This window comes from Convolutriloba macropyga, chromosome 9 (assembly GCF_964194025.1).
Source record: "Convolutriloba macropyga chromosome 9, txConMacr16.3, whole genome shotgun sequence".
Lineage (NCBI taxonomy): Eukaryota > Metazoa > Xenacoelomorpha > Acoela > Convolutidae > Convolutriloba > Convolutriloba macropyga.
Genome location: NC_134476.1, coordinates 38135420 through 38160066, shown reverse-complemented (window position 1 = coordinate 38160066; position 24647 = coordinate 38135420). Strand labels below are relative to the sequence as shown.

The 24647-nt window shown below is 33.3% G+C and overlaps 2 protein-coding genes across 2 annotated transcripts in view; one reads left to right on the top strand and one right to left on the bottom strand.

The window, feature by feature from the left end:
- LOC142346211 (uncharacterized) overlaps nt 1-24647 on the top strand; it is a 136690-nt gene that overhangs the window by 75270 nt on the left and 36773 nt on the right. Inside the window, exons 11-12 of the mRNA XM_075398724.1 lie at nt 24097-24123; nt 24463-24491. Of these exons, the coding sequence (XP_075254839.1) occupies nt 24097-24123; nt 24463-24491 (56 nt within the window). The remainder of the gene's footprint in view (nt 1-24096; nt 24124-24462; nt 24492-24647) is intronic.
- On the bottom strand, nt 734-16151 carry LOC142345767 (sulfotransferase 2A1-like). The gene is made up of 4 exons (XM_075398084.1): nt 15683-16151; nt 5154-5874; nt 1804-1956; nt 734-1374 (listed from the first exon to the last, which is right to left on the bottom strand). Exons 2-4 carry the CDS (start codon nt 5581-5583, stop codon nt 869-871), a joined length of 1089 nt encoding a protein of 362 aa, XP_075254199.1. The 5' UTR covers nt 5584-5874; nt 15683-16151; the 3' UTR covers nt 734-868.

The following is a 24647-nucleotide window of genomic DNA, read 5'->3' as shown; positions in this document are numbered from 1 at the left end:
ACGCAGCAGTTTGAAAGTTTAATTCACTGTTGTTTGATTATGGGTGGAAAGTGTATGTACTAAATCGCTTATACGAATAGTGTAAATTACCCGCCAAAGTTTGATCTGGATGTGTGAAATTAGCTCGAAGTTAGCGCATGTGCTTTCTCAGTTTTCACTTTGGAAGTCATGCTGAAATATTGGAACCACGCAATCTGTTCTTGAATTCAAATGCCAAAATACCAACAAAAGGCCTTTTATTTGCGTTTTAATCCCGGCATCGTAATTAATATGCAATTAACTAGTCCGGCTTACTTCAGCTTTGCGTATAGAGGAAAGCTCTCAATTGAGCGATTGACATCCTCATGGCAACTGATCCGAAGGAGTTCAAGCCCATCAACTCTCTGCAAAACGCAAAAAAAATTTAACAGTTGCATACTATACGAGCGCCGTTGACAAGTGATAGCGTTTTCTTAAAATATCCAAATAGCCACATTTATCAAAAAAATGTAGTTCATCTCCTTCCTATACGATTTGGTATTCAACACTCATTTGGTATCAAAGGTGAGCTGAGAATATCCCTTTTGTCAGTAACTTCTGAAATAGAAAGTTTCTTGTGACTGACTTTGCCTCATTGTTTTAGATTCGCTTCCATCATTTGAACGTTTGTTGGAGCTCTTTAATTTCGGCGGATATGATGAATCTAGCTGCAGTTACAGCTTCATTTAATGACATAATTGAAGAGCTAAAAATATAGAGTCGTAAACTGTTTAATTTGGTTCTGATAAAAAGTTCTAAGAAGACATTACAGTATTTACAATATAAATCGGAGGAAGATTTGACAACATTCAAGCAATGATAAAATTATGCAATATAGTTTGGGGTTTTTTTATTCACCCCCCAAATCCGCCCGCATTTCTTCATAATCGTTGTAGCCAAACTTGTCAGTAATGTGTTCTTTCCACTCATTCGCCATAATGTCCAGTAAATGTTGAGGAATTTCGTTTTTGGCGTTTCGTTTAGCACCGAGATTCAAAAAACTGGGCGTCGAACTCTTCTCAAGATAATAATCTGAAGTTTCGGCTAAATCTGCAATCTTCTTTCTGAGCCCGTGAAGGTCAAACTTGCTTTCGTTTGTCTTCATGTACTCAAAACTTGACAGGTATTTCACGCGCTCCATTTCTGCTTTGGTAAGAGTCGTTCCGAGGAACTGTCGGACCTTTTCAGCCACTCTGTCGAAGTCTTGACAGAGGTCTTCGTAGAAAATTATCAGGCAGTTCGATTTAGTTTTGGATTCTGCTAGCCATGTTGAAACGAAGTCCCAGTATGTAAGAGGTATTCGTGTTTTCTGGTAGTTGAATTTGTACTCGAAAAACTGCTCAATTGTAACTTCGCCTGAAACAATTAAGAGCTTCTATAACATAAAACAACTATATGACAGACACCAACCCCTGCCCCCCCCCCCCCCGCCGCAGGGGAGAAAGGAGGTTGTTGACCATAACATGCCTTTCTTCAATTTTGTAAAGTAATGTAGCTTGCCTTTTACATATTCGTTTGTATATTCTTATAAGAGTGATTAGTAGGTCAATTGTAATATATAATTATCTTGCTTAGCCATTTCATAAAATTCAAAAATATGAATTTCAAAAAAAGTGATTCAATTCTTTTTAGTAAAAAATTTTAAAGAAGTTCCTTAAAATGCTTTTTGTTCAGACAATATCTATCAATATTCTTCATTATTGACAATAAAAACGATTGAAGCCATTCTTGTTCGTTTGTTTTTTTCTATTTTTTCTTGTTTATGGTGTGGTGTGTTGTGCTTACATCTGGGGTCGTATCCAGTGAACTGTGGCTCCCATTTGTAATATGAGGAGAGGGTGTTGTGTGGGTTTCGGAATAAGACTAAGGTCTTGCACTGGGAGGCAGCCGGGGGCAAATGGGGAAGCACGTCGTGGGTCTTGAACAGCTTGTAATCACCTGAACATAACAGCTTTACAATTGTACTTCTAATAGCATGCAACAACTTTTATCGAGAAATTTTTATTTCAATTAGTGGAAGATTCATCGTGCAATTGATGATTATATCTGAATTATCGTCTAAATTTGGCCTCGATTTTGTCTGAATCATCTATCACAGGTCTCCCTTTTAATCGGAAAAGCGACTTGCCTCGAATTGGATCTTTTAAGATATAAAGAGTGAAAACCAACTTCAAAGAAGACTAAATTTTCTTTGAAAAACCGGTAACGTAGACGCTAGTGATGTAAATTGTGTATGATTTTTGATCAGCCATTGAAGTACATGGTAACTGCACCGCACAAAATTTTGTCGAAGAGATTGGTGTGATAAACTCAAGACCTTTATTCTGCTCATTTAGTATGTTACTGATTTCTATCATAATTTGGAAAGCACATATTTACTCCGAAACTTCAATCAGACGAAATTATTAAGACTTGAGTTGTGAAAAACTGTTACCTTCAATGCTAACTTTAAGAGCAGACTGAAAACCAGGTCAGTGCTGATATGTTATGCTTGAAGATATGTGATAGCATCAGCTTGAAGATATGTAATATTCGTATAAGTTAAATCATTTTAAAAATCTATTTTTTGTTGTTTTTGTTGATTAGAAAGGCAAGTAGGAAGCTTCATATTTCAGTTATAGCAGGCTAAAAAATAAATAATAAAATATTTGCCATTGACGATGGCTTTTCAATTTTGAAACTCGATACAATTCGCCACCAATCGCCTTGCAAAACAAATTTTCTAAGAGCTGATTTTTTTCAGCATCAGTTCTCTTTTTCTCTCTACGTAGCCTGTGACACTAGTTTTCTCTCTACGTAGCCTGTGACACTAGAGAAGTCAAAGTTTTATTTTAGGTTGCTATAGCCAAAATTTTATTGTTTGCTTGAATTTGTTGCTTTTCATTGGTGTTTTGTTTATAATTTTTTAAAGAAATTTTGGAGGAGGTTTTCTCCTTTTGATTGTTTTCTCCTTTTGATTGTTTTCTCCTTTTCATTGAATTATGGAAAACCATAGCCATCGGGGCGGGAAATATTCATCTAAAGAATTCGCAGGTGTATTAAAAATCAGTTTGATTGTTGTTTTTTCATGTTTTTCTGTTTTTATTCAATTTAAGCCTTTTTAAAAACCATTTTGAACCATTTTGAATAATAAGTTTAGTGGTATAAATATGAAATATACCGTATTTCTCAATTTTATTAGTGAATGACTAGCCAACGAGATAAATTTCTGGAAATGAATGGAAAGCGAATCGATAAATGATCGCATATAAGTCTCTCGCATTATCAATTGCGGATTAAATCGACAATCCGCAGATTAGCATTTACTAATATCATGGCTCATTAAAAGTTTGGTATATTCGTTAGTTTCTAAATAAAAATAATGCTCGGCGAATCATAATGTCGGCTAATTAACACATTTTTTTGCGGAAAATAGTGTTATGGTAACTCTCTGCAGAGTGATTCTCACAGGAGTTTTTCCAGCTAATATTTAGGTTCCAAGTTCGGTTTTTATATTTCTTTTCCCAAATATTTTCTTAAGTGTTTCGGTTCGCAAGCTTCCGGTATTCTGCTAAAATGAGAATATTTTACAAGTTCTGAGGATGAAGAGTTGCACTGAGTTTTGCAGGAATCAATTTGACAAATAATGTGTTGTGTGTTTCGCGCGTCTGAGCAGCAACTTCTTGAGCTGTAGGTTCCCCGCTCTCAAAAGCAGTTGTGGGTTCCGTCCCAGTAGTTGTTGTTTGTAGCAGTAGTTGTAGTCTTCTTCAGTGGGTGGCCTGTCGCACTCTGGATTGTCTTGCTCGTGGGGATCTGGATGAACTTTGTAGAGTCTGTCGGTAAGGGCGAGCTAGTGGGCTTGATGTCTTTCATTCAAGTGCTGGTTGAACTTTGCGAGGTCGAATCAATTTGGGAAAGAATGAATAAATCCTGCGATGCATTTCTTATTTATTCTTTTTTTTACGTTTGTCCAATCAGATTTGAATTCATTCTATTAATAGGTAGTAAATATTTTATTTCAGTTTTCTTTGAGTCTTCATGCTTGATAAGTGTCAAAATATTTGGTTTCTAAAACACCTATTTGCCTCTTAGTTATAAAGAATTAATTCCGTCATGGTTTACTCGTGTAATAGTATAAATAAGTAGGAATTAATATTGTCTCTAATTAAGAGGTCATTACTTAAATAGGTGTTTCAGGAACCCAATATTTTGTCACTATTTTCCGCGGAAAATTTTTCTAATGAGCCAAAATCATGGTTTGGCACTCCAGCTTATATACCAAACTTCTAATCAGTCACGAAGTAAATGCTAATCTGCAAATTGTCGTTTTTAATACGCCATTTAATTACTGCAAACAGCTTTTTAATAGCTGTTTTGAAAACTGGTGTGTGAAATCGTTTCCCCGCTTTTTGTTTTTTGAACAGATTTATTTGTGATTTGCGAAGCTTGCATCAGTCGTAGGCACGCAAGATATCAATAGTTAATAATGGGTAAGTCAACGTATTGATTGATTTGCTAGCCGTTTAAGTACTTGAAACGATCTTTGAGAAATTAATTAGCAACTAACTTGAAAATTCTTGTAGTGGTTATACTTTTGGACTGTCTTGTGGTCTGAAACTTGCAGATTTTCGCCGATTATTTAAATTCAAAACTGATCAGATTTAAAATTCAAAGTTACAAAAGTTTCAACGAAAGCTATTTTTCTCATGCTTATAATAGACTCTTTTAGCACATATGGCTCTCTTGAATGACAGTTACAATTGCCGGGGCCATTTACTATAATATCAATCGTAATGTAACTGGTTTTGCGCAAATTTGGTTGATAAACCAGCATAAGCTCACGGGTGATACTTTCCTAATTGTGTAGGCGTGGTGGCATAAAAGAATTGTGGAGAGGGGGTTGGAGATGAGTTTGGCTCGTCTGTGTTTTTTAAATCTTAAACTCTTAAGTCATAAAACTGTAATTTCATATAAATTTTAAAGGTTTTAGAATGTTGTTTTTAACGCACCGAAGCTACAAGGGGCCGTTATAGATTTAGCTAATGACGTCAACGCTGCAAAAAAAATAGATGTTTAACTTGAAAAATAAGTAGTTGCACAGCACGCTTGATCTTAGAAGTGACGAAATGTGAGCAAAAATGATGTTATGAAGTAACCTTTCTGGGTAGCATTGAGGTCGTATCCCAAAGGCACACTAAACAGCTGCAAAAGAGGAACTTCGTCTGTCAACTCCTCGAAGTCCTCATCGGACCCTCTTGTTCTAATCTGGTGGCAAATCTGCTCGACCCAGTTTGTCCCACTTTTGGGGAACCCTGCAATAATGACGTCATTCTCACAAAGCTCAACTGCGTTGAAAGTATCGACCATAGGTTTGATGAGGTAAAGCGTGAACGCAGCTTCAGTTGACTTGCGTAACTTTGTCAAAAGGTCATCTGGGTCCTCGAAATCAGAATCGTCTTCGGAACCACTGGACGACGTTGCGGATGCCTCGTTATCTTCAACTTCGGTCTTGCTAGTTTCATCATTGATGTGTTGAGATGTATGTTCTAAAGCTGATGTGGTGTGATCTATTCCATTGGAAGCCATTATTATAGAAGTTCTGAATTTTCTCGAATTTCCTAGAATGTCTCCGAAATTTGCGTATAGCTCAGAATCACCTCAGAGCTCTTTCTATCCGTGGCTGATTTCAAAAATGTCGCTGAGATCCAAAATTTAGGTCAAACTGAAATTATGTTCTGTCTCTTTTTTTTCTGAAGCTGATTTTAATTTGATTGCTCTTTCATGAACAGTTTCAGTCGCTGATCGGTTAAATATTTGTAATTTTTAAACACTAATTGTTCTGTCCTGTTGTTAGTGATCGATACGTAAGGTTGACACCTGAACAAAAGCAGTCACTGGTTAGTCATGGTCAATAACTATTTATGTACAGCTGGTTATGTCAAAGAGCAAGTTATAAGTAAGGTGTGTCGCAACAGTGAGCAAAACTGATGACAAAAGGTGGCTAATTTAGAAATGAAAGGGTTGTTTCTACTTCTGTTTCAAATTATGAGCAGAGGTCTGTCAGTGATAAGAGAACTTTACTTTAAAGATTTTGTTCAGGATATGAAAAGTTTAACAAGTCGCTCTTTTATAACTGATGAGATAAATGTCTCATCTTATGATTTAAAGTGCAGTTGTAAATGTTGGCCACGTAACTAACAATTTAACTCGATTGTTTCAGTTTACAGTGTAAATTTGACTTGCAATTACTTTTGGGAAACAATTCGTGGAGTTAAACGGTACAATTTGCGACCCACAAATTTGTTCAAAATAAGACAAAGTAGTACAAGTCCATAATGGTAAAGTTTTTGTTTTAATGAATCAACTTGTACTACTCACTATGATAAATTGTTATAACCTATAGTTATAACAAAGTGCATTCTAACTCAAGGTAGAATAGTAAATGTTTAAACAGATCCCAAAGTTAATAACATATCGTTTTAAACCACGTAACTTTATAACTTGTTTAATATTTTACCATGAAAGGTAAAAATGTAAGAGTTGAGTTTATAAAAGTCGCTCTGATTAACAGAATCGTTAATTTTATAATTTGCTATGTTGAATTTTTCTTCGCTTTTGATGTTGGACTATAGTTTAATGCAAAATCTTTTTTATCAGTTTATGAGCGCGAACATTTGCTAAAACAAGTTCTCTCTGTTCAGTAATTTACAGCTCAGCTTTTGAGCTCTTTAAGAGTATTTAAGCGTTTACTATTTTGTAAGTCTAGTTGGACTTGTTATTTTTTTGGACTTTCAGCATTGTAGTTTGGATGTCTTTTTAGTATTTATCTCTAAACAGCAGAAGACAATTTGTGCCGAGTTAATAGGTCGAAATGTTGTTCAGTTGTATTTTTCAACAGTAACTCTAGTAAAATTGCTGACAGGTTTAAACTTTTAAAACATCCTCAGTGTTATAATTTGGGTCACCTTTCCTACATAAGCACACTTTTGTTAATAAACTTCTAAAATTGAGTAATAGAATACGTTCATGCTCTGGGACCTGAACTTCTCTTTTTTCATCAACATACACTCGTTGAAAAAAGTCAACGCACAAAGTTCAATTTTATATGCTATAGTTACTGCCTTTTTGAAGCAGATTTCAGTAAAAAAATATATTTTTGCCCTTTTTTCGATTTTATCAACCGACGCATAATCATCAGAAGTTTAACAGGTCTAAATTCGCATAAACTGAGAAAACTAATCACAGAGAAAATTCGGACAGAAGTTTTCAGTTAACTTCCTGTCAGTTTTTCATGACTTGACTTACACGTAAAATCTGTTCAACTTGATCTTCAAATTGTTTTTAGGATTTGAAGTTGTTGTTTTAAAATTTTTGCTTGACTGATGGAGGCCTGATCAAGTTGAACAGATTTTGCGTAGAACTCAACTTAGTGCTACTTACGGAAAACCGGTCAACATCTCCTTGGATTTTCTTTGTACCATGTTTGTCAGTTTTGCTGAATTTATACCTGTTAAACGTCTGATGACTCTGCGTCAATTGATATAAAATTAAAAGTGACGGCTTCAATAATGTTTACCAAAATTGTCTTCAAGCAATTTACCATGAAAAATTAAATTTTAGCGTTTACTTTTGTCAATAAGTGTATGAGCATTGGCCTTGCTTGTTTGCTGAGAGTGTAAATTGACCGAATCTTATATTAGACAACTGGCATTTTTAAAGCTGGAATAAACAATGTTTTTCATAGTATAGAAAATTTATCTTTAGATGCTTAATTTGCATCGTTTCCGCACGCAAAAAATCAGAGCAAATATAAAGTTATTTCCTGAACGATTATTGAACAAACAGATCAGTATCTCAAAAATACCGAGTTGACATTCAACGGTATTTTGGTGTTATCGGCTACAATAAGGGCTTGATTTTTTAAAACTTCTTAAGGAAACTATTCTAAAAGTGCCTTCGATCTACCTAGACACTCTTGTTTCAATGAAATGCAAATAGCGCTCTTACAATTCGCGAAAACTTAAATTTTTGGGGGGTGCAAATTTAACGGCTATATAAGGCTGGGGGGGGGCGCTAACAGAAAAGATCCCCAATGTTTATCAATTTAAAGAAAACCGCACTAATTTTATCTATAAGTAAATGATATTAAATTGTTCTCATGTCTTACCTGTAATGTCGAACCATTATCTTTCTTTCAAAATTTGGCTCACTTTTGAGCCAACACACTAAAAAAGTTCAGGTAAATTTACCTTAACGCAGTTAAGGTAAACCTTTGTTAAGGTAAAATTAAGGTAACAATTACCTTAACTTTAGCTTAACTTGAGTTAAGGTAAAAAATTACCTGAACTGTGTTAAGGTAAAATTACCTTAACTTACCTTAACTTTTTTTAAAACTTTCTGCAGTAAATAATTGTTTATTTTTAGTAAAATTATCAAACGAAATGTTGAAATTTATTACGAGAGCCCTACAATGATCTTTAGATGAAGCATTTTGAGGTAATGTCGACCTACACTACATCAAACACCAAAAATACTTTCAGTGAGTGCTCAAAAAAATTCAAAAATGCAGTAACGCACCAATTTTGCAAAAATTGTTTTTTTTTCACACGCCTTTGTTTATGTATAAACTGCTCACAAACCGATTTTGAGTGATACCGGTGCATTAAAAGTGGTCCAAAACAGCTTTTTTAAAAGAAAACAACTAATCGATTTTTCACTCTCCATTAATCCCAGAAGTTCAACAAAACGCACCATTGGTATAGGTTAACAAATAATGCTGAAAAGTTTATTACAAGAGCTTTACAAGGATCTTTATATGAAGCAATTTGAGCTAATATTTGTTGACCTACGCTACATCAAACAATTAATTTTAATTAATTCTGCTAAAGTTTACAAATGTTGAAAAAATGTTCTCACCCAATTGAATGAAAGACTGATAATGAATTTTTAAAACTAATGAGTTTATTTCTTAGATGTTTAACATATTTGTAACATATTTTTAAGATGCATTTGCATGGGTGTTTTGGGCACAATTGAAGACCCGATGTGTTGTTTAATTTGCAAGTTTATTAAGTGAGCGCATAGCAGATGAACTTTTGTTGTGTAATTTCTTAAAAATCTCAAATGGGTTTTTTTGTTCAGTCAATTTTGGCCGATTGATATATTCATCGTAGAGAGCTGTGAGTGGCATCATTAGAACACCCGCCTATCATAGAATATGGAATTAAAAAGATTTTTGATTTTCGCTTTTTTTCAGAGAGTTGAGGTTTAAAGTTTTGTGAATAATAGGCGGATTTCTGTTGTTTTTATTCACATTTTCCGGAGCATTTGCCTATTGTCAGTTTTGTTAAAAATATGTTAGATTATAAACTAAAGTGTTGTTGGTTCGTTTTCTAAAGATAGAAGAGTGACGCTATCGTTTTCATCTAATTCTCGGCTCAAATTTTTGCTTCTTCATGAAAGAAACCAGCTTTTTTCATCGAAAAAATTTTAAGAAACAAGCTTCTGTAGACAATTTTGCTTAATATTGCCGGAAGTGAGCACCTAAAAAATGCTGAAACAATTTGCTTCACGAGAAGTTTAATATACCTCTCAGCTCTCTTTGAAACTTTCCGGGTTGGAATTTCTGGCGGTTTTTGTCAAATTATGGCGGAAGACAGAATGCATCTTCAGCTTAATTAGATTTTAATAACTATGGAGGCTTCACGCTTTAAGTAAATGTTTATCTGTCTTCAAAACTAATGGCTTCATAGGAATTTTGATTTTTTTCGAGTTTTCCAATTTCTCAGGATTTTTTATCTGGTTTTGTGACATTATCAAATTATTGGTGTTCAAGAAATAGGCAAAATTAACCGTATTTATTTTTTTAAAGGAATCGATTATGTTTTTAATGGTTTTGACGCTATTTTCTAGAAGAATTTATAGAAGCCTATTTTTAGAAGAATTTAATGAAATTTATTTCACTTTTGTTTTTAATCGCCTTTTTTCTTGTAGTCATATATGAGTTTCTGAAAAAAAGAGGTCTCAAGGGTATGGACTCCTGTTATGGAGGAACATATGAGCTATTTTGCTGATTTTTTTGTTAGCTGATAGTTTCCTTGACTTTAAAGATAACTTCTTCAAGAAATATAAGTTTTTTAAAATTTTTTCATTTATTCTTTTTGCCGGTTTGTTACCTACTCTTCTTAATCAGAGGTCATAGATCACGTTTTGGAGTCGAAAGGAGACGCGATCGGACATATCTATTTTTTAGCGAACTAATCACGGTTTTTATAGCTTTGACAAAGAGTTTTCGCAAAAAAAATATTTTTTTTTTGTATTTTTGTCTGTTTTCTATGTCCGTTTTTTTAAACTTATGACAGACTTTTTAGCAAAACTCGGTGGCTTTCCATGGGGTATAAGCAAACATGTTTAGATATTTCAGTTTACAGCTGATAGATTTTCATGATTTTAAAAATAAATGTTTTCAAAAAAATATCGTCTTTTTGTTAACCAGTCTGAATCAATACAAGTCAGATATCTTTTTTGGCATCGAAGTAAGGTGCAATTGAATAAACTTAGCTTTTGAACTGAGTCTTGGGTTTTAACAGCTTCGACGCGGGTTTTTTTTCCCAAAAAAATTAATTGTTTTAGTTTCTTATTGTAAACGTATAACATAATTTGATTAATGACAGGTCTCAATGGAAGCCGTTGGAGGAACGAAGGGACCTGTTTAATGACTTGAATTGATAGCTGATGGTAATCATGACATGGAAAAATTTAAATATTTCAACCTTGCTTCTTCTCATATGACAGTATTTGAGTCGGAAGATGGCTCAGTTGAACATATCTTAAGTTTTAAGCGAATTGACTATGGTTATAACGGGTTTGACCCCGTTCTTTCTTTTCTGATATTTGTCTGTCTTTGACATTATTTTTGTCGACGTTTAACATTTTTTGATAAAAGACAGGTCTCAAGGGCTTCGAAACTTATTGTTCGAAAAAAATTAATTTTGATTGTTCTGTTTTTTCTGTATTTGACGTTCTTTTTAGAAACGTAGGACATACTTTAATCATATTTTAATCGAATTCTTTACTTAAATGTATAGCTAATCTTATTGTGACCTTTAAATTATTTGTTTTCGAAAAATACAAGTTTTTGTTTTTAACTTTGCCCTTTTCTTGTCTACTTATTACCTAGTCTCATTAATGAGTGGTCACATAAAACTTTACTGGCGTTTAAAAACACACAACCAAATCTTATTTTTATTAGGGAGTATATTAGGATTTGAATGACTTCAACGCAGTTTTCTCACAAAAATGAGTAGTTTTGTTTTTGCCTATTCTAATGATTTTTTTTTCGTCGTATGGTAAAAATCTTAATAATATCATGTCCCAAGGCCTAATTTTTTGGGATGGTAAATGATTGTCTTACAAACAATTTTAACGATTTCAGTTCATTTCTAAGTTTTTCATTACTTCGGAGCCAATTGCTTTCAAAGTAATAAGAGCGTGATTTTTATGTTGCCGCTTTTGTTGTTTTTTGTCTACTTGTTACCAAGATTCTTTAAAGACTGGTTACATTTCCCTGCCAGTGAAGGACTGTGAATTAGTTATTTTGTTTAGTTTAGGTTTTATCGGCTGATATTTAGACTTTGTTGTTATTAAGTTTCTCTACAGATAGACACCGAATTTTGGATTTTATTCATGTTTGTTGTTATTATTTGATTTTGTTGCTATTCTTGTCTCGTAATCTTAATAATGGCACATCTCCTCGGCCTTTCAAGCGGCATTTTTTAGTCCACTGAATGATTTGAGTTGGATGCAATTTTTTTCCATACAGTAGTTATTTTGGAAAAATACTTGAATGTTCAAAAAGTTTCTACCCCATCCTCATTTGGTAGACAATCAAGCCGAAATATGGATGAGTGGGATCGGATTATTTTCCGCAAACCGAGCCTCTTTGTCAGATTTTATAGGTGACGTATTAGAGGGGATGACTTCGAAAGGAACCGAAATTAAAAAGAAGCGACCTCAATAAAAGCAGAACTGAAAGAGTTAAAAAGCCATAAATTTATTTTAATAACTAAGCGATAAAGAACACAATTTTCACAGGCAAGATGAATTTCACAGCCAATTAAAACAATTAAATACAAGGAGACAAAATTCTTAGACAGTTTTCTTAGCCAATAAGATGGCAGATAAGTAGGCTTAAGTTAGTTGACATTCACATAAAAAAGGGTAAAAAATCAGACATTGATGGTTATCGATATGACAAAAACAGAGCCTTCTCATCAAAAATATAGTGGATATATATAGAAAAATGCTGTTAGCAACTGTGTCGACAAATATGTACTTAACAAGCCTCGGTTTTTTACTGAGCGCACATAACCACGCCCGACAGAAACTGGAGCAAAATGGGAATATTCTCAAGCAAAAAAAATACAAGCAGCAGAAATGAGCCAACAAAAAGATTTCCGAGTTTTATGAAAAAGTTATAGAGCAAGTACTCGATTGCGATGCACCAAGCATACGTAGATTACACAAAACTCGTGCCCCTTCCTTACTATCACCGACAGAAATTTTTACCACCAGTACCAAAATGGGTTACGGATATTGCTTTTAGCAACGCTTTTTGACAAGAAGTAATTTCTCTGGAGTTGTATTTTATGACAAGGTTTTTCATAATTTTTTTTATCTGATTGTGGGACGAAACTTTGTGACAGAACATTTCGAACAGTTTCACCGCCTTTTTCGCAAATGTACACAATATACACAAATGTACTACAAAGGAAGAAATATTGCTTCAGTTTTTGCTTTCCTGGAAATTAAAGATTCTGTTTTTTAACGATATTTAATACGTGATCTTATCGAAAAACTGATTCAGAGGGGAAAATATTAGGCCAAAAATTTTTAATTTTTTGTTTGACTTTGAAACGGGCTTCATTGCCGCTGTATTGCATGGATTTCCTGATGCAAGTATTTATGAATTTTTGAAGTAACTGAAATTAAAAGAGCTATCATATTATTGAAATTATTAAACTATAAATTATGATACTTTTTTCAACCAATTTAAATTGCTTGTGAAATAAGACTAGACTAGAAAATTTTCAGCCAATCATAACCGAGTATTGAAAAATTAAGTTTCATCATTTACGAAAAATAACGAATAAGTTTTTCATTTACGAATAAGTTTATCGAAATTGGTGGGAGAATTTTTAATTTTACCGCATATTGGTAGTTGAAAGACGCTCCTACTTATTGGTCTTTATGCGCGTTTTTAGATTTCAAAAAACCTGTCTAAATTCATGATTTCCGATTAAACAAAGTGGAATTTATTTAGTTGACCTGACTAATTGTGGGCTACTAATACTCACGGAAGATCAAATAACTGATGGCAATAGAAAAAAATTGCGAAACTTTTGCCGAGAGGAAACACCGCCGGGGCAGAGATTGAAATACAAAAGGAAACTTTCTTGTGTTCGAGCCCTAAAATTTTTTTGTCTGTGGCAATAGAAGGTTTGGAATCTTCTGGCAAACTCGCTGCAAACTGAATATTGTTTTTTTATTTTAATATTTTCTGCTCTTTTTGGAAAACTCTTGTTTTCAGCTCTTGTTGATTTTTTTTCAGTTTTGGCTCTTCTGGACGTTAAGAGCCTATTAAAAGGGCAGCGATATTATTGAAAATATAAACGAAAAATTAAGTACTTTTCTCAGCCAATTTAAATTGCTCGTGAAATAAGACCAGAACATTTTCAGCCAATCATAACTCGAGTGTTTGAACAATTGAGTTTCATCATTTACCAGCAATAAAAATTGAAAGCTTGAAAGCCATTGAATTTTTTTTCCATTTAAAAAGCCGTGGTTAGAAAGTGCCGATAATAAATGGTGCTGAAACCTGATTTATTTAAATGGCTACTCTAATTTCCCTATATGGTTAATTGAGCACCATGAAAAGTTTTTATTGAGGTTATTGACGTTTTGGGTTGTGATAGTTTCATATCAAGATCATAAACCTCTGAGGCATGGCCATGGCCATCGATAGTTACAATATAGTTGATTATTGAATGGCTTTTAGTTGCTTTTTGCTAGTGAATAATGAAATTTAATTTCTCAAATACCCGGTTGCGATCGGTTGGGAAACTGGCAGTCTTATTTCAGAAGGTAACTTTATTAGTTGAGAAAATTGTCTTAGTTTATTGCGCAGTAATTTCAATATTTTTTTGGTTCTTTTCCTATTGGCTCTTTATAATGTCTACGCTCTTACACGTCACCTGAATGATTAATTATTGAGTAATCATCGCGGTCTACGACATGCCTCTGTGGCTCATGGGACTTGATATGAGACTATCACAACTGAACTTGAGAAATTTTTGCCCAATTAACTACTTTTAATGGTAACTTTCTGCATTCGGCTCTGTTTAAATCAAGTCACATTTTGGCGTGTTGCAACGTCAGCTCTTTACAACGTCGGCTCTGTTACTCTAAATCATTTTTATAAAATAATTGATCATGAGTTTGGGACTCATGTGTGCTACTTGGGATTTTAATTGTCGATTGCATTGTTTTATAGAAAGGAGGGGATGGTAATCGAGAATTTTTATAACATTACTTTCCTAATGTAAAAACGGCAAAATTTTTGATTTTTTTCTGTAGATTTTGAGGAGTTTGTGAGGAGATTTATTCCCTAGACCCTTCTCATCGTTTCAAAGGTTACTTAGTCTCATTGCTTCCTTTTTTTATACGGATCTTTTTGTCGTTGCTTGCATTTTGGTGGACATTAAGGAACAGAAATAATGCAAGAATTTTTGGCGGGAATAAAGTTTCAACGGATGTGCGCACTGTGCTAGCTGCTAAACATGGGGAATAAGTGTATCCCACAGTGGATGGAGGGCATGGTTGTAAACAGTTGTTTGCTGTCGCATTCAAACTAATATTCTTTTATTATCCGAACTCAAGGCCAAATAAGAGGCCAAGCAAAAATGCTGGGGCTGAGTTTTATTATTAAAACTGTCTTTATCAAATATACTGGAAAAATTAGACTTCAGCAACCAAACTTTGTTTAATTGAAACAAATGTGAACTAAAAAAGGACCTTCATACTTCTCACGAGTTTCATTTCGGTTTCAGCGAATTTCTGAATAACGTTTGAACGCTCTAAAACTGCTCCGTTTTGCGAGACTAAAGAATGAATGAAAAATCCCTGCTCAAATTTTTTTTAAAAGTTTGAAGATCGAATTTTAGTTCAGATTTGCATCGTAAGTTGAATTAACGCGGAAAACAAATTTCTTGAATGAATTCCGTCTCAGAATTTAGAAACAGTCGGTCAATGTTATGAGCGGGAGCTTGTGAATTAAATTAGTATTTTTGAACGTACAGTCTCATAACGAAATGTTGGAATAATCAGAATTTTTTAAAACAATTTTAGCAATAAACAATCAGAACAATTTTTTTGCAGTAATGGATAGAGCAATTCGTTGCTGTAAATTTTCCAACAAAATAATTAAAGTTTTGGAATTTGGATTTGCCTTCACGGATCTGGAGTTTCTTTTCAAAGATTCCGAAAGGACGTTCGAGCAATATTTTTTTTTTGGTGCAGTTGAATTTCTTTCCTTTCTGTGGCGTACCGCTATTCTGTTAAAAAAAACTGTCAGATATTTTCTTCAATTTTGACTAAACCTACAAAAATAAGCAGACAAATAGTTTACCTGTTGAACTAGCTGTTGGTTAGTACAGTGCAAAAAAGTAACAATAACATTTGATAAATAAATAATGGTTAGCAGCCTGTCTGAACAATTTTCAGGGAATTCAATTTACAGCTCAGGCATAAAACCCTCCCACTGTAACGGAACTGAGAAAAATGAGTTTGTTCATACCAACACAATGTAATTCATTTGTGCTGCATTATTGGCTTTTTATTTATTCAGTCAACTTATCACTCAAAGATTGACTTGTAAAATAGGCAGAAAAGCTGGAAAATCGAAATTAACTTCCTTAACAAGTAGTCTGATATCGTTTATATGGCAGTGTTATTTCAGCTACTTTGTTTTAGATAAAAGACAAAAACCGATATATTCAATTTATGGGAGAGGGAAACAACGTGTAATTTTAAAACGTGAAAGGGATTGTGAGAGTATATGTGAATGTATATTTGGATAAAAAACGGAGCAGAAACGCGTGAACAAAAGGTTATAGACGCTTAGTGCAGACGCACCACGCAAAAACTAACACACTAATAATACACAGTGAACAAACGAGGAAAACAGAAACGTACATATACAAACAGAAACGAAACTGTATATTGTCATCCTTATTTTTTCACGGAGCACAGTTTTAGAAACTGTTTCTGGTGGTCGCTATAAGGCTCATGAAAAATCACTATAAATATCTTTATTTTGGAGCATTGATTGTGTTCAACCGCGTCCTGCTTTTTCCCCAAAAACGGGAAAACTAAAAGAAACTGCCGTATGGAGAGCACCTCGTAATTTTATTGGGGTGTATTTACATATTTAAACAGTTTTATCGCGTATCGCTGTATCTTTTACCACCTTTTTTATTGCATGAAACGACCACTTTTCCTTTTTTAATTGAAGCAAGGTTTTTCATCTATGCTGGATATACTCTGTTTTGTTTTGTTTTGAGTAACACGCCGCAAAAAACTTATTAAATTTACTTTTTCTCGTCGTTATGTTTGATAACGAATTGATAAAGTGAGCTTTGAACAAAAGTAGGATGAAAAGCATTGGATTCATTGTTTGTTCTCTCAAATTGCGTTTTTGTTCAAAGTTTTAAATTCATAATAGCAAATAATATGTAGTTGCAGGAACTTTTTTTGACAGCTGAATACGTGAACTGTGTTTTTCAGTTTTTGTAGAACTTGTATGTAGGAAAAGTAAACAAATAAATAAGAAACATTGCACCATTTTAGTGCATCAAACAGTGGTCCAAAATTATATCTTTGCAAAGAATTAGAAAAGCCCAATTTAGTTTTTACCTGGGATTATTTTTCCCTTCCTCGATTATGAAAAAATGAATGAACTACTAGTCTGTTAAATTTCTTCATGCGGTTGATAATTCTACTTTGAGATCCACGATGCTTGAAGTTCAATGTGAAATAAATGAATAATAGATAACAAATAATAGCTGGATGAATGCAGAACGGTCGGTGAAAGGTTTGTCCGCGATAAAATTTTTTGTATTTTGCGAGATTTTGGCTTCAAAAAGCACCTAAACTACCCAGCTACCAGCAATTTGTCTCATCCTTTAACAATTTGTCTCATCAAAAGTTACAAAAATTGGTTTTAATTCGCAACTTTTACCTCGGAAATGGTGACTGCCAATTGTTCAACAGTGAGCTAAACTATTCCCACCAGTAGGTACCCGAGATAAGAAAAATTCTATTTTGGTAGTAATGACCGCAACAAAAATTGTGAAAAAATAATTTCTAAACATTTTGAGTTTCAGTTTTTTTTCACACCAGAAGTATGACGCAGTAAAACGTATTCTTTTTTTAAACACACTGGAGGGAATTGTTTATTTTTCTTCTCAAAATTAAAATATAATAAAACTTCAAGACGATTTTCCAAAACACTTGTTAGCACGGAAATAGCGAGAATATAGAACATAGTAAGTTCTATATTTATGTTGCCGTAATAAGAAAAAAGTTGAGTGTTTCGTGCAAGAAAACAAACGAAACTGTTAATAAAAATTCCCAAAATTTGTAGTCTCCAAATGTTTTTACAGCGGAAACAAATAGAGAAGCCTAGCTTCTTTTGTTCGGTGTGTGTTGGTTTCGGATGCATAGATAATGAGAAGAAATTTCGTTCCCCTATTTTTAAGTTTTCAGCTATTTGTGGGAAAAACCGACTTGTAAGCGATTGGGCGGAGAATTTCAAAAAGGCGAGAAAAATTGGAAAATTGTGACAGCTGTTATTTTATTTTCTGTCCGATACTCGTCCGAAAAATGTTTTGTCCATTTATGTTACCAATAAAAGCTTTGCTCCTATTAGTTTTGCGGCCTTTCATATGAGATTAATCGTTAAGATCATAGGTTTTAGTGCGCAGTGAGAATCTTTTAGCGTTATTTTTTTTTGTAATTTATATTTGATTATAAGCTTAAGAATCCTGCGCAGCAGCTGTTAATGTTCATATCAAAGTTAATTGGTGATAATTGAAAAAGTAAAGGGCGAAAATCACTACGAGGACGTAAATTATTTATGAGAAAAAATATTTGGATTTAATCAGTGAATAATTAGTAAAGCTTTGAGACCCTGTAATTGCTTCCCGCATTTTCGATGGACTTGTTGAAACAGTTTGTTTGTTGCGATTTTGAATTACAAATTCCTGTAAATTGTACTTAAGCTAAACCTGTACAAATTTTAGCGAATAAGAAAAAGTAACGCGCTAACTTTAAAACGAAGCAAAAAAGTAAAACCTTTTTTGGGAATCATTGGTGCATTTTCTACGTTTTCCTTATTTCAATAGTTTTTTAAGTGCTTGCCTTAGTAAAGTATCATTAAACGATTAAATTTTTGACGTTGTCCAGCTTGATTAATCCTATTTGTTTCCCCTATTATTCCACCATTTTATCAATGTACCACTATTTTATTTAGGTTATTTATTTACATAAGTGGTACAATTAATAATCCAAACTTGTGATACGCTAGAATTTGGGGAGAGGTTCTTGGTGAAATATATGTGTTTGAATGACGTAGTGTTGAAAAAAATGATAAAAAGACAAGGGTCGATGATTCAATCAATGTCAAAAAAACTTGAACCAAATATGTCGTTTCGTGTTCATAAGACTTCTTTTCTATCAATTTGTAAATATGCGCAGTGAACTTCCTGAGTTTTGCAGTTTCAGTTACTCTGCAAATGCAGTGGCTGAAAAGATTAATTGAAACCCAAATAATAGGGCGTTTAGCCCAATGATTTATATTTCAATTAATTTTTTTCAACTACTACAATCGCAGAGAAACCGAAATCAGAAATACTCTAAAAGATCAAGAACTGAAAGTTAACGCCAGCTGATGCAATTAAATTTAGTTTCTTGCTGATATCTATTTTTTCTGATTCTGATGATCTATGAGTATCATCGGTTGAGCTTTATTGAAAAAATATAGTCAAGAGAAAAATAAATGGGCAGTTGGTTGAGCTGTCTAGAAAGGAAGAAATCACAAAACTCGTCACGAAAAAAAATGTAGTGACAAGGTGAATTATGTAAACGATACTATTACTGCCATTGGTGAACAGACAAAACAGTCCCAGACAAAACAGTCCCGGACAAAACAGTCCCAAATAGCAAAATATTCCCAGACAAAACAGTCCCAGACAAAATAGTCCCAAGAAACCAGACAAAACAGTCCCAGACAAAATAGTCCCAAGGCCATTATTATAGCTCTCACACGTATGATTTAACAAGCGGATAATTTAATCCCATGTTCGGTTGTGATAGTTTCATATCAAGTCCCACGGGCCGCTGAGGCATGGCCATGGCCATTAAGTATGTTAAAACATACGGGTAATAGCGACTGCTAATTTGTTGTCGGATTATTGAACGAACATTTCAAAGTACATTGGGTATAATGGCATTAGGTACATTTTATTTGGGACTATTTTGTCTGGGACTGTTTTGTCTGGTTTCTTGGGACTATTTTGTCTGGGACTGTTTTGTCTGGGAATATTTTGCAATTTGGGACTGTTTTGTCTGGGACTGTTTTGTCTGGGACTGTTTTGTCCGGACACGACTGCCATTGTATGGCATTCACCCTGCGTTTTCCTCACAATTATTTTTTGTCTTGTACACTATTGTTTGTTCTTGTTTTTTTTAAACTTTTGGTTAGCTTTCAATTATTGCTGCAAAGTTACCAAAGTTATTAATACTTCTGTTGGGGAATAGCAGTCTATTAGGATTTGTGCAGACGTGATTTTTTTAAAAAAAATTTTAAGCAGTAGTTGCATTATTGGACTTCAATTAACCATTAGAATCTTAATGGCTAATTTCTGCTTGAGTCTTATTTATGAATACGCAAACCACGTGACCAATATATCAAAACAATGTTTACAAATTTTTCTTTAAAAGCCTCGAATACATGAGAAGCTTTTTAGAAAGGCATAGCTGTTCTATTGATTAAAACGAACACAAGTGAATAAAGCAAGCTTTTTGATGCCAATGCAATCAATGCAATCTTGAAAAGCAAGAAAATTCTCATGAATTTAAATTAAACTGGATATTTAGTTTTTAATTACTTTTTGAGCAATTTGGTCTTTGGTCTTTTTCATGCAATTTTTCGTACTATCGATTTTTTGTCTGATAGTTTTTTTTTTCTGGCCAACAAATTTCTTGCGATTTTTTGTCTTCAATGATGTGATAAACTGGTGGTACTCCGAGCCCCGAAGGCAATAAATATCTGAACAGTTCCTTTAGAGACTTTCTAGGGTCTAAGTATGCAATTTCTTGGAATGAACAGCGTTTCTTAGAGTTTGATTCCTTGAGACCCGCTCACCCCAACAAACTCTGTAGTTGTGTAAAGAAAAATTTTAGTGGTTTGGATACCCTCTTTCTTATTCCCACAAACGTTTTTTAAACCCCAATTCACTTTCTCGCCCCCCCCCCCCCCCGTCACACAGTGAAGATGAGAGATGGGGCCTTAAATTTAAGCTACATTTTACTGTAACATTTTATAGCAGCCTGAATCTACATAAGCCTGAAAACAGCAAAAATTAAGAAAACTTTTTTCCAAGTTAGTTTGTGTTATCATAGTACTGCACTACATGAGTGTGCTTCAGAAATAAGTTTTTTCGTGATAAAATAGCAGACAATAAAGCCGGCATGGAATGAAAATTACCCTATTAAATCATCGCCATTAATAGTCGATGATTTGTTAAATTATTGCCATGGCCTATCCCATTTTTTGAGTAGACCATGGAAAAACTTTATCAATGTCAAAATGCTTATTTGGTAGTTCACGAAGGCCATTCTTTCAGAATTTGGAATTGAGAATCGTTGTTTGTTTGAAATTGCAACGGCAATTTTTATTGAAAGAAATATTTTTTAAAGAAACAAGGAGGCTCGGTAATGTGCGTTCGCACATTAAGTTCCGACCCCGCTCATCTACATTTTTCACTTAATTGTCTACCAAATGAGGAAGAGATAAAAAAAATTAACATATCTAAATATCATTCAACAAACTACTAAAAGAAAAAAAACAATCTACTCTAGAGGGCCTATGAGACCTGTGGCTACCATAATATGACTACCAGAAAAGATGGCAATAAAAATTAAATAGTTACAAATATTAATTACGACCAAAACTCCTTTTCCATTCATTTTTTGAAAACCACTTATAACCAAGTCAAAATGGCATGAAATAAAATTTATACTAAAACGATTAAACGGTACTTTTGGAACAAGATATGGGACTTTTCCTCAATGTGACTTGGCAACAAGTTGGCTACAAATGAGCAAAAGCGGCAAAAGTTTATCAAAACATTGCTTTTTTTTAAAAAAAATTAAATTTGAACTGATTAGAAACATTACGCATCAAATGAAATCATTGAGAGAGTCTTTTATACCTCAATAGAGAGCGACTGAGGCCTTTCATTATCCAGGATATACAAAAAGAACGATAAATACAGGAAAAAACGAAAAGTTTGCACGAAAACTTATGCACGAAAACGATGTCCCCCCAATCAATTAAATATTAAGCTGATCACTAAAAACAATAAAAATCTTCGTTTGCATTTTTTGCAGGTGACAACATTTTTAAGTCAAATGAGGCCCATTATTGTGATACTGTGAAAACAAAACAAAAACCTACAAAAAGGGGCAAATTTGCAAAAATCAAGAAAATTGGTTTTATGAAAACTGGTTGTTCCAAGAAGAAAAACCATTTGAGTAAAAGAAAAACGTTATAAAGAGCAAATTGTATTCCAGAAAGATAAGTGATTCCAATCCTATATAGAGATGCTTAGCTACAATTTAGCAGAAACAAAATTGGCAGATCTCAAAAATCTATCGCTTTTTTATTAAAAACAAATATTTTCAAATTTCAAAGCCAACAAAAGCTTTCGACTAAAACAGTAGACAGTTTGTCTTGCAACTACTTGGAAAACTAAAAGCGACTGTTAATAATGAGACTAAATCAAAAGACTCTAAAATAACATTAAATACAAGCTGGACTAATAATTTTCACAAAAAACTCTACGAAACCACAGCTTTGAAGCCATTAAATTTAACCGCGATTAACCATAAGATCTTAACCGCCAGAAGATAACATCTTCATTTGCTTCTCTTTTGATCATCGTAACATCTTTTTGTAAAACGACTATCACAAAATGACAACAAAAGGAACCACAAAGACTGAAATGTATCTAAACTTCACAAAAGTCTTCTGAAACAACTTGCCTAAGCCCTGAAGACATCATTTAAAAAGTTTAAACAACAGAAAAGTTATTGTTTTGTTCAACAAAACATTAAAGAGAGCTCTAAATAATAAAGTTACTTTACAAAAAGACACAACATTGTAAAATAGGAAAAAAAAACTTAAAATAGATTAAAAAGGGATAAGTTGAAGAATACTATTACTCTTTTTTTAGATATTTAATTCGAAAGTCAAAAGAGCCATTAGTTATTTACCGATACCAGTTATTCAAGTTCACTTGTTTATCTAGAGTTGGCCACTGAGACCTTTAATTACACAATATTTGGCATATGACAACAAAAATTAACAACAAATAAAGGGCAAAAATGAAAAAAATTCTACCAATTTCTACAAAAGAACGGTGTCGCAGCCCTTCAAACCATATGTTATGAAAACAAAAATTATGTTCAGTTTCAAATTTTGTAAAGCTTTTTTCAGTTAGATTATATAAATAATGTGACAATTTACAAAAGAAACAAAAACAACAGGAAAAATGGGCAATTATGCACAAAAATCAGAAAATTTTGTATGAAAACTCGTAGTAACAAAAGCAAGAAAACCTTCGGTTAAAACAATCTGCTACAATATTAGTTCTTTTTCTATAAGGAGGAAAGGTTGCCTGTATTTACTGAGAATATGCAAAATGTTGACAAAAATGATATAAAAAAAGATAAGTTCAAAAAATCACAGAAATTTCCTTAAAACAAATACATTCAATAACATAAGAGGCATTAGGTAACAACGTAACTAATAGAAAAGGTTCACTTGCACCTCTTGAGGAAAAAATTTAGATCTTTGATTGGTTAAACTTTATAATTAGACTGCCAAAAGAATAACAATTGAAGGCAAAAGACAAGAATTCAGTTAATTTTTACTAAAACTCTTCCTCAAAGCCATAAAAACCCTTTGGTTCTCTGAAAACATACTGTATCTACATTTGGCCCCAAATTTACAAAAATTGGATTTGTCATTAACGGAGCCGTGAATAAAAAATATTGTCAGTAATCAGTAATAAACATTAAAAAAACAAAAGCAAAATATTTTGAAAGGCAGCATCAAAATAAAAGTGTCTGATTCTAAGAGTCCATGATATTACCAAACCTCTCCCTGATTTTGTTGCGCGCCCAGCTAACCGACCAAGTGTTCCAATTATTTTTGAATTAGACCAATTGTTGAGAGGAGTTGTTCAAATTGTGAAAAAAAGATGCTTTTTGTAAAATTATTGAGTTAATTCTGCAAAAAACGGCAAACTTTTGATTCCTGAAGAATTTGATACGGCGCCCAAGTGCAACTAGCGCTCGTTTTGAGATTATGGAGTCTGTCTTAAGGTTTTTAGGTCACTAAGTCTGGCAAATTTTAACAAAGTGGACCAAAAAGCATATTTTGTGCCTTTTTTGATGAAAAAAGTTTGAATTTTGAAAATTTTATCAAAAATTTTAGCCAAAAAAAAACTTCAATCAAACAATACAGCAACGTTCTTCTATCTCTAAAGGTAACAACAACATTTTGCCGTTAAAATTTTTAATGATACCACTCACAATTGTCTACGATGAATATTTCGGTCGGCCAAAATTGACTGAACAAGAAAAAAAAAACCCAGTTGAGTATATAGTTCCTCCCTCCCCACTAAAGTGGGGGTCGGAACAAACAATTGAAGTTGTTAAATAGAATAACAGTGTTTAACTTATTTTTTCCTTTAGTGACATTGAAAGGCGAAAAAGTTCAAGGTAATGATAAAAACTGACATCTTTAATTTTTTTCTCTGGGTTGATTAACTAGTCTTTTCCACGATTGCTCCGTTTCTGTATCTTAGATTAATAGTGAAACCTTTTATGAAAACTTTTAATGCTGCAAATATTGGCTTTATTTAAAAACTATCATGTCAAAACACTAATTGTGTTGACTTGAATTTTTTCGCTCGAAATCAAAAAAACTGTCTAATCATGATCTGAATGATTATTTCCACTAGTGATAGTTTCTTTCTTCAATAATTTCTCTTCAAAGAAAAATTCACATTTAATAACAAGATTATTGAACTTGTAACATGCAGCCTTTATGTGTTTCAGGTCTACCAAATCGAAAACGGGTGCTTCAAGTAAGTAGTTATCATGATCTTCTTCATCAGAAAATCTCATTTTATGAATATATGCGCAGAGTATTTGTTGGCAAATATTCTGGATGCTCGTTCAAAAGAGTCGGTTACTTGAATTGAATGTCGGAGCAGAAAAAGCAACAATTTTATTGCATCCCC

Excerpts from the sequence above, each read along its gene's own strand:
- LOC142345767 (XM_075398084.1), bottom strand. The coding sequence starts at position 5,583 with ATGGCTTCCAATGGAATAGATCACACCACATCAGCTTTAGAACATACA. Across the intron at positions 1,957-5,153 it reads CCTCAATGCTACCCAGAAAG|GTGATTACAAGCTGTTCAAG; the intron begins GTTACTTCATAA and ends TGTTATGTTCAG. Across the intron at positions 1,375-1,803 it reads CACTGGATACGACCCCAGAT|GCGAAGTTACAATTGAGCAG; the intron begins GTAAGCACAACA and ends TAATTGTTTCAG.